Source organism: Dipodomys spectabilis, unplaced genomic scaffold (assembly GCF_019054845.1).
Source record: "Dipodomys spectabilis isolate Male_0828 unplaced genomic scaffold, ASM1905484v1 ptg000207l, whole genome shotgun sequence".
Lineage (NCBI taxonomy): Eukaryota > Metazoa > Chordata > Mammalia > Rodentia > Heteromyidae > Dipodomys > Dipodomys spectabilis.
Window position 1 is genome coordinate 990,158 of NW_024870884.1, and position 10,332 is coordinate 1,000,489.

General features: G+C 36.6%; 1 protein-coding gene across 12 annotated transcripts in view; it reads right to left on the reverse strand.

Moving 5' to 3' along the window:
- The window catches only part of Pcdh15 (protocadherin related 15), a 450,667-nt gene extending 441,975 nt beyond the window's left edge, over positions 1 to 8,692 (reverse strand). For all 12 annotated transcript variants that reach the window (XM_042696488.1, XM_042696486.1, XM_042696489.1 and 9 more), the window contains exon 1: positions 8,602 to 8,692. In XM_042696488.1, coding sequence (XP_042552422.1) covers positions 8,602 to 8,692 — 91 coding nt within the window. The remainder of the gene's footprint in view (positions 1 to 8,601) is intronic.
- Positions 8,693 to 10,332: the final 1,640 nt, after the last annotated feature.

Sequence of the window (10,332 nt, forward strand, 5' to 3'; positions counted from 1 at the left end):
ATAAAATATTGCATTTTTAATGGAGAAAGATATTCTGCATTAAAATTGGAAGGAGGTAGCACAAAGTATAAGGATATTTCCTTGTTGAAACCATTGCCTTGTGCTTGCTAGGAAGGGACACTTTATACCTGAGCCATACCTACAGTAATTTTGGGCCTTATTTTTTCAGGTAGAGCCTTAAATTTTTTCCAGAGCCTGGCTTCAGATCATAATCCTCTAACCTATGCAGTCTTTTATGTAACAGTGATTACAAGCCAGAATAAACAGTTTATTAATTGAAATCAAATCCTGATAAGTTTTTTTTTTCCAGGACTACCCTTAAACTTCAGTTCTCCCTCTGTCTATGTCCAAAGGAGCTGGGATTATAGGTATCAAATACTAAGCCTAGTAATTTCAAAAGTATTTCAGAGATGAACAGGTGGAAACAGTGAGTGTTCTTCTAACCAGAGTCCCCTGAAGTAAACATATTGCTGTCATAGAGCCCTGTGTGATCATGTAGAATGGTCTAGAGTTGTGACTTGGTAATATTATCTCCCAGCTTCTACAGGAAGAGTTTCTTTACTTGAGTACCTTGCTCAAAATGTACTAGAATTGTGGCTCATTCTGTAGCTAGATTTTCCTCAGAATTCCATCATCTGCATTGCATATGTGTCTCTTCCACTGAGTAAAACAGTTTCCAGAGATATATGCGTTGGCATCACACCTTAGGACATGGCAATGTTCTGTATTGATGGGCATGTTAGTGAACTTCAACTGATTATCTAAGAGCAAGTATGAAAATGAACCTAGCAATCTTCCTCAAAGCTGATTGATGTGAGGATTCACATAAAGCAATAAGCACCATGAAAATGATACAATTACAGACACTTTCAAGAATAGTATAGACACTAACAAGTTTGTTTTCAATGTGTCTCATCAATTTTGGCTTAAACAAAGAAGATAATCAGAAGGGCAGAGTAAAGAAGCATACATATTTCTTTATAACTAAAAAGAAATAACAAAAGTAAATCTAAAAGTTTTAGTGAATATTGGCCATATGACAAATGGTGTGCCTAGCAGCTACATAAACCTGAGTCTCAGAAGCTTATTATTATTTATATTAAAAAATGGACCTTCGATGTGTTTTGGATCTCTCAGGATATAAACAGAAACCTTCAGAGAGTTATTCAGTCTTTTTAAGACAGAGATTCCATTCAAATTGTCATACAAACTAGTGTTATAACTGTTCATAGGCAACATAGAAGGTTTTCAGTTCTGTTTGAGTAAACAGGGAAAGTCTCCTGCCTTAAAATGTATGTCAAACCAAGCATCTGTGGTTCATGCCTGCAATCCTAGTTACTCAAAAGGCTGAGATCTGAGGATCTTTGTTCAAAACCAGCCTGGGCAAGAAAGTCCAAGACACTCTTTTTTTTTAATTTTTGTAATTTTTATTGTGAAAATACTGTACAGAGAGGTTACAATTACATGGGCAAGATAATGAGTACATTTCTTATCAAGTATTGTAGCCTCCTCCTTTGTTTCCCCTTCCCATCCCTTCCCATACCCCCTCCCCAATCCTCCCCGATCCCTCCTCCCCCTCACCAAAGTTGTAAAGTTCCTTTTCAACATAACTACTTGTACTTCTCATTGTTGCAACTGGTCCACCTGTATCCTTATTTAAATGACTTGTTTTTCCCCTTCCCCTCCACAACGTATACCGACATCAAATACAGTGAAAGCAGGGGTTATACTGTGGGGGAGGGACATACAAAACAACAAAGAATTAATCTTATAAATGCGATAGAAATAATCGCATGAAAGAAAAAAAAAACATTTGAATACATATCTTAGGGTTCATTTCACTAACATCCCCTTATCTGACCTTTCCTGATATACTTGGAACTCAAAAAATTAAATCCCCCAACAACAAATCCTCAAAGAAACAACTGCCCAATAAATAAGTGGGCTAAAGACTTAAAGAGGAAAGAAGATTGGCCAATAGACACATGAAGAAATGCTCAATGTCCCTAGCCATTAAAGAAATGCAAATCAAAACAACAGTGAGATACCACCTCACCCCAGTTAGAATGGCAAAAATCAAGAACTCTAATAAATCAACAGATGCTGGAGGGGATGTGGACAGAAGGGACCCCGTACTGCATTGTAAACTTGTTCAACCACTTTGGAAAGTAGTATGGAGGTTATTCAAAAGACTCCACATAGAGCTCCCCTATGACCCACAAATCCTACTTTTGGGCATTTACCCAAATGATCATAAACAAGACCATACTAAAGCTACCAGCACAACTATGTTTATTGCAGCATTATTTACCATAGCTAAGATATGGAACCAACCCAGATGTCCCTCAGTAGATCAATGGATCAAGAAAATATGGTATATACACAATGGAATTCTATGCCTCCATCAGAAAGAATGGCATTGCCCCATTTGTTAGAAAATGGAAAGGCTTGGAAAAAATTATATTAAGTGAAGTAAGCCAAGCCCAAAGAAACATAGGTCCCATGGTTTCCCTTATTTGCAATATCCATGACACTCTTATCACCAATTAACCACCAGAAAGCCAAAGTGATGCTGTGGCTCAGGAGCTGAAGAGCTCTAGGACAGCACCCAGGCCCAGAGTTCAAGACCCACAACCAACCAAACAAAACCCAAAAAAACACGTGAGTAATTCCCTCTGCCTCCCCTCTTCCTCTCCCTCTCCCTCTCTTTCCTTCTTGCTCTATCTTTCCTTCTTTCTCTCCTTTTCCATCCTCTTTTCTTCCCTTCCGCTCAAATTCACATACATTATACGTGTACACTCATACCCTCACCAGAACATAGATATTTTTAATCTTCTAACACACATTGGTTTAAGTATTCTAGTAATGTAACATTGCCTAAGCAGTTTTATCTGATTTAGACAGTAATATATATTCAAAATTTAAATTTAATGAAAATAGATAAAGTAATTAAAAATGAAAACCCCCTATTATTCACACATCTTTCTTTCATTTCTCTCTTGTCTTCATATTATTTAATCAACACTCAAAATCATAACAAAAGTAGCAAAAATAATCTTATAATCACAACAAACAGCAAAAAAGATAAATTCTGAGCCCAACTTAGCTTATCTCACTATGAAAATTTATATTCAAACAAGGACTTTGTGTGTTAAGTAGGTTGTGTGACAACAATGTAACAAGAGTTAGCATGATCCTGATTCCTTATCTCCAAGGATACCTCCTGTCTAGGCCCTCACACTGGATTGGAGATCTGGGCACACACGGGAAATGCAACAGAGATGAAAAAGAAACTGAAATATCAGTTCTAATTTTTGGGAAAAGGAAAAAAATAACAATACAATATAAACTACACCTCCATGAGGTTCTCTAATTTCCTACTTTTTTTCCTCAGTAAGTTAAACTGTGATGCTTTTATTTAATGCAAGAGTATCTATATCAATGATACTGTGAACACTTGCTTAGATGGATCATTATGCATCAAATGACACAACCATGCAGGAGAGGTCATCAATGCATTTTATTAGTGCAACTAACAACATTTTATATGCCTGGATAATACTAGATTATTCTATTTTATAATGAAACATTTTTTAATAAAATTGCATTTTCATCCCAATTCATATATACCTAAGTAATAAAATGCTTACTAAACTATAAAAGATTCTTCTGATTTAAAATCTACAAGGTACCATGTTTTTTGTTTGTTTGTTGTTTGTTTCATTTTGACCTGCCAGTTGAAGCTAGACAGGATGAATTAATAAGCACACATGTTCTTTTTTGTTTTTTTGAAATGTGTTTATATTTTATTTAATTATTTTATTATGAAAATACTGGACAGAGGAGTTACAACCACCTCCCTAGCCAGAAATGCAAATCAAACAACATTGAGATTCCACCTCACCCCAGTTAGAATGGATATAATCAAGAACTCTAATAACAACTGATGCTGGAGGGGATATGGACAGAAGGGAACCTTACTGTATTGTTGGTGGGAGTGCAAACTTGTTCAACCACTTAGGAAAATAGTATGGAGATTTCTCAAAAGACTCCACATAGAGCTCTCCTATGACCCACCAATTCCACTTTTTGGCATTGAATGATCACAAACAAGACCATACTAAAGCTACCAGCACAACTGTGTTTATTGCAGCATTATTTACCATAGCTAAGATATGGAACAAAGTTTCTTTTTTTAAAAATTGTGAAAATACTGTACAGAGGGGTTACAATTGCATGGGCAAGGTAATGAGCATATTTCTTATCAAGCATTGTTGCCTCCTCCTTTGTTTCCCCTTCCAATCCCTTCCCATCCTTTCCGATCCCCCCAACCCACGCCAAAGTTGTAAAGTTCGTTTTTCGACATAACTTCTTATACATCTCATTGTTGCAATGGGTCCACCTGTATCCCTATTTAAACAATTTGTTCTTTCCCTTCCCTTCCACAAAGTATACCAACATCATATACTGTGAAAACAGGGGTTAAACCGTGGGGGAGGGACATACAAAGTAACAAAAAAATCATCTTATAAATATGTTAGAAACAATTGCAAGAAAGAAAAAACATTTGAATCCTTATCTTGGGGTTCATTTCACCTAACATCAACTTATCTGACCATTTCTGCTTGTCTCAGACATATACTAGTTATTGCAAATAAGAGAAAGCATGGGACCTATGTTTCCTTGGGCCTGGCTTACTTCACTTGATATAATTTTTCCAAGTCTTTCTATTTCCTAACAAATGGGGAAATGTCATTCTTTCTGATGGAGGCATAGAATTCCATTGTGTATATATACCACATTTTCTTGATCCATTCATCTACTGAGGGGCATCTGGGTTGGTTCCATATCTTAGCTATGGTAAATAATGCTGCAATAAACATAGTTGTGCTGGTAGCTTTAGTATGGTCTTGTTTGTGATCATTTGGGTAAATGCCCAAAAGTGGGATTGCTGGGTCATAGGGGAGCTCTATGTGGATTCTTTTGAGGTACCTCCATACTACTTTCCAAAGTGATTGAACAAGTTTACACTCCCACCAACAATGCAGTAGGGGGTCCCTTCTGTCCACATCCCCTCCAGCATCTGTTGATTTATTAGAGTTCTTGATTTTTGCCATTCTAACTGGGGTGAGGTGGTATCTCACTGTTGTTTTGATTTGCATTTCTTTTATGGCTAGAGAGGTTGTGCATTTCTTCATGTGTCTATTGGCTATGCTTCTTTCCTCTTCAGAGAGTTTCTCTTTAAGTCTTTAGCCTACTTACTCATTGGGCAGTTGTTTCTTTGAGGATTTGTTGTTGGGGGATTTAATTTTTTGTGTTCCAAGTATATTTTAGATATGAGACCCTTGTCCATTGTATAGCTAGTGAAGATCTCCCAATCCATGGGCTTTCTATTCATCTTGCTAGCCATGTCCTTTGCCATGCAGAAGCTCTGCAATTTCATGCAATCCTATTTGTCCAACCTTTCTTTGATTTGTTGTTTCTGGGTCTCTATTAAGAAAATTTCAGCCTGTGCCAAGGAGACCAAGGGTTTCTTCTATTCCATCTTGTAATGTTTTCAGAGTGTCTGCTTTGACTCTAAGGTCTTTGATCCATTTGGAGTTGATTCTGGTGCAGGGTGATATAGGAAGATCTAGTTTTAGTTTTCTACAAGTGATTAACCAATTTTACCAGCACCATTTCCTGAAGGGGCTGTCTTTCTTTCATTCTATTTTTTAGCTCCCTTATCAAAAATTAGATTGCTATAGGTCTGTGGATTCATTTCTGGGTCTTCAATTCTATTCCATTGGTTCTGAGGTCTGTTCTTGTCCCAGTACAAAGCTGTTTTAATTACTATGGAACCATGTACCTTAATAAGACAAAGAAAATGTAAACTGTGATATTAGGTGTATCAGGATAGTTCCATGTATTTATTCTTTATTCTATTAAACTTTGGGTATGCAAACCTATTGCAAAATATTGCAATGGCCTATTCAGTGAGTAAAATGGAGAAAGAGTATTACTTTCATTTTACATATCCTGCTGGTGGCTCACACTTATAATCCTAGCTACTCAGGAAGCTGAGATCTGAGGATTGAGGTTCAGAGCCAACCTGGGCAAGAAATGTTGTTAAACTCTTATCTCTAATAAGCCACCAGAAAACCAGACATGGTGCTGTGGCTCAAGTAGCAGAGAGCTAAACTTGAGCTTAGGAGCTCAGGGACAGGGCTCAGGCCCAGAGTTCAAGCCCCATGACCGACAAACAAGAAAAGTGGGGGAGGAGGGCTGACAGAAGTAAATGCTTTGAAGAAGGGGCAGAAAAAATAGGATGCATTATGCTTTTGAAGGTCTTCTGGAGATCATAAATATGGTCAGAATAATGAAATTCATAATTAGCCAAGCAATCTTTGTAAACAAATACACAAAGTGTAATTTATCTACACATTCCAATATCTACGGTTTTTCAAAGAATTAACTTTTGAAGTAATGACTAAGAGCCTATAATCTAGCCAGCCAAGTGTACCTCTTAATGGGTGAGCTCTATCATATATTATTAGTGGGCTATGTATAATTTAACTGTGCTTCAAGAAGTATGTGCTTTGCTACCCGTGGTTCCTACACATAATCTGAGCTACTCAGAAGGGTGAAACCTGGAGGATCATAGTTGGAATCCAGCCCAATCAGAAAAGTTTGGGAAACTCTATATCAAATTAACCAGCAAAGCACTAGACAGGAGGCATGGCACTAATGGTCATGTATTAATGAGAAGCAAGAAAGCTGAGTGAGGGTGAGAGGCCCTGAGTTCAATCTTTAGGTGTGGCATACGTACAGGTTAAAAGAAATTAACCTCATGAGGACCAGCAGTGACCTGGTGGTATTACACTGGACACATAGGAGTAGAATTATAACAGATTCTTAACTTGGAAACAGTGGCACAAGCCTGTAATCCTAGCTACATAGGTGTCTGAGATCTGAGGATTATGGTTCAAAGCTGGCCAGGGCAAGAAAGTCTCAGTTTCTTATCTCCATTTATCTAACAAAATCTAAAAGTGGGGCTGTTACTCAAGTGGTAGGATACCAGCCTTGAGCAAAAAGTTAACTAACAGAGCTCAGGTCCTAAAATCAAGCCCCAATACAGCAGAAGAAAAGAAGAGTTTCAATAAGGTTATGAAGGAATCCAATCTATGGCTAGCCATGTTAAGCTAGGAGTGACTAGTAGTAGTAGTGATTTCTCTGATAATTTAAATTATATTGCTAAACTACATGGTTTCTGAGTGTCTACTGTTAGGAATGACAGAGTGAAAGCATGTCTGTGCAATGTGAATGGCGAATAGGAAAAATGTAGCCTATTTCATGAAATAACTAAAAAAATGCAATGATTTGTGATCTACATCCACAGTGCAACTTAAATGCACTCCTTTCACATGAAGTTATGCTTTTTAAAAAACTTTAGTACAATTTTGCTTCAAAATAATAATTTGTCATTACTTTTTAAAATTCATTTTTAGTCTGTATATTCACAATCTCCACTAAAAGAGAAAGATGTGAACATTAAATTTGGCTGTAGCTGAAGTAAACCATGTACTAATTAGCAGTACTCTAGGGACAAAGCTGCTGATTTTCTGAAAATAGTATTATGAATTATTGTGCAAGTCCCCAAAGACATTTATATGAGAAACGTTTCAAGAATAAAACATATCTTAATATGTGCATAGCTTGGACACTGTTTGCATAAAATCAAAGTAACCCATCTACCTTCAGATCTATCAGTTTACTTAGGTAAAGTACTAAAGAAATCTGCATGATTTGCTATCACTAGTATGGTAGAGTAACAAAACAAAAGGAGCAAAGGCATAGATACCTGTCAGTGTCCCTGAAATTCTGAACAAATGCTGACAAAAACAATGAAGATTAATGGGAAAAAATGAAAGTGTTCTGAACTCACAACATTTAGGGAGGGTCATGTATATTTATACCACCACATATCACACATAACTCTCACTACATAGCATTCAAATGATTTAAAGACAGTTCTTTCCAATACTGACATATCCACCACAGACATTTTTGGGTAACGATAGACAATATATATGTTAAATATCCAAAGACAGATGAATTTATCTTTTGCACCTAATTATTAAGCTATGAATTAAGAAGAAACTAATTGTATTTTTAAATATTTAATTTTTCAAAATGAAACAGTAAGGTACAAAAATATAATGCTCATGCAAATGGTTAACTCTGAAACTACTTTTGAATTCTTTTGTTTGCCTAAGAAATCTTATAAGATAGAGGTTATTTGTTTGGTATTTTTTTGAAACTTTTGGTCATATTCAACACTATTACACAGGACATAATATTTTTCTTGACAAGGAAAAAATCTGTTTAGTAAGTATACAACACATTAGCTTTTCTATCATAATACAACTTATATTAAGTGTCCGAGTACATCTGATGCCACTTTGTAAGTCTATATTAGCTCAGTTAAATTATTGCCCAGAACCACTAATGGTTAAATGTGAAGGACAAATTAACATTATTTATTTGTGTACAGTCTTTTACTTTCAACTGAATAATACAAATGTTGTCCAACTCTAAAATTCAGACTAAAATCCACCTTACCGTCATCATACTGGCCCACACAGATCACAAAGAGAGAGCCAAGGATGATCCCTGATGCTAACCATTTCCAGAGATAAAACTGTTGACGCATCTTCTGTCAAATCCACTCGGGGCTAATCTGAAATAACAAGATGCAGAAAGAAACATTTGACATGCTCATTAATCTGTGATCGGCAAACAAAACTGTCACCAGACAGAACAGACGTAATGACTTCACAGTTAATTACCTGTGCCACACTGTCCATTTACAAAGGAACACACTTGTGTAATGCACTGGAACCCTTTAGTGACATGCATTTGCAAACAGGTAATCTCTAAGGAAAACCACCTTTTCTGTTTGATTAATTTATAATCAAGTAGGTTGAGAAGTTAACCTACCAATGATATTAGGAGCCCCATCCTCTTTAAAACTGAAAACAAGTGGGTGAATCAAACATTAATCACCAGAAGTTACTAAAACTGTGTTGTTTAGAACATCACTCAACTAGAATGTATAAACTGCTTTACAGCAAATTAGGATGGTAAATCAGTTATTAGTGTCTCACATGACACTTATTGAAAATTTATAGGCGAGTGCTCTACCATTTGAGCTACAGTGCCACTTCCAGTTTTCTAGTGGTTAATTGGAGATAAGAGTCTCCTTGCTGGGGCTGGCTTTGAACCGTGATCCTCAGGTCTCAGTCTTCTAAGTAGTGAGGATTACAGCATGAGCCACCGGTGCCCAGCTAAAGCCTTTTTTTTTTTCAAATCCTTTTTCACGTATTTGTCATTTGAAGCATTTGGGATAATCCCCTCTTAATTCCTTTGTTTTATTTTGCAAGTATGAAAAAAAAGAATAACTGAGGTACCTAGCCAGGGAGTTCACTAGTCTTTCTAAGGGAATATGCTCAATTTCTTGTAGGTAAAGAAAACTATTCACCCATAATAGCACAAAATACCCCTGATTATAATCCATGATAGGACAGAGATCCAGACTCTGTTTCTCTGATTCACAGGTTCCAGCTCAAATGCCTACAGAGGATAGCAAACAAAGGAAAAACCATGAATCAGTCCATGGGGACAATAGGTAGAGGCTGTAATGAACTCTAGAGGGCAGGGTTTGATTAGAGACCAGCTGGTGCTCCATGGCTGTCACTGGTTGTCTTGTGGGAACACAAAGGTTGCCAGGGCCACAGATTTTCCAGGAGAAAGCAGGCATCCAAATTTCCATGTGATTGCTCAGTGTTTCAATGACAGTGCAATCCTCTTTCAAACACTAAATGCCTTTGGCAGGTCATAATAGTATCTGAAGTTCTTCAGTTCCTATTCCTGCCTAGGATTCTCTCCAAGACTAGACTAGGTTCGACAGAGGACACAAGGGAACTATTTTAACTCTTTTTTTTTACTTCATTGTATTTCATTCATAGGCATTTTATTTATAATAACAAAGCATATCTAAGTCCCTATAATTTTTAGGTATTCATATTGAACATGCGAACATAAATGTATTTACTTATTGGATGCACAAGTCTTGAATTTCACAGACCACTACATTAGATGTCTATTAAACATTATTTATATGGAATTTATTCCTTATTTCTTCTCTAAGAGGAGAAAGACACCTTCATCGACCTGGCTCACCAATGATTTCTTTTCATAATTATAATGTGTAGTTCCTGATTTTTTTGAGTTCTGGGTACAATGAACCCAATGAGAAGTCAGTCATGAGATGTCAAGAGAATACTCTTCATG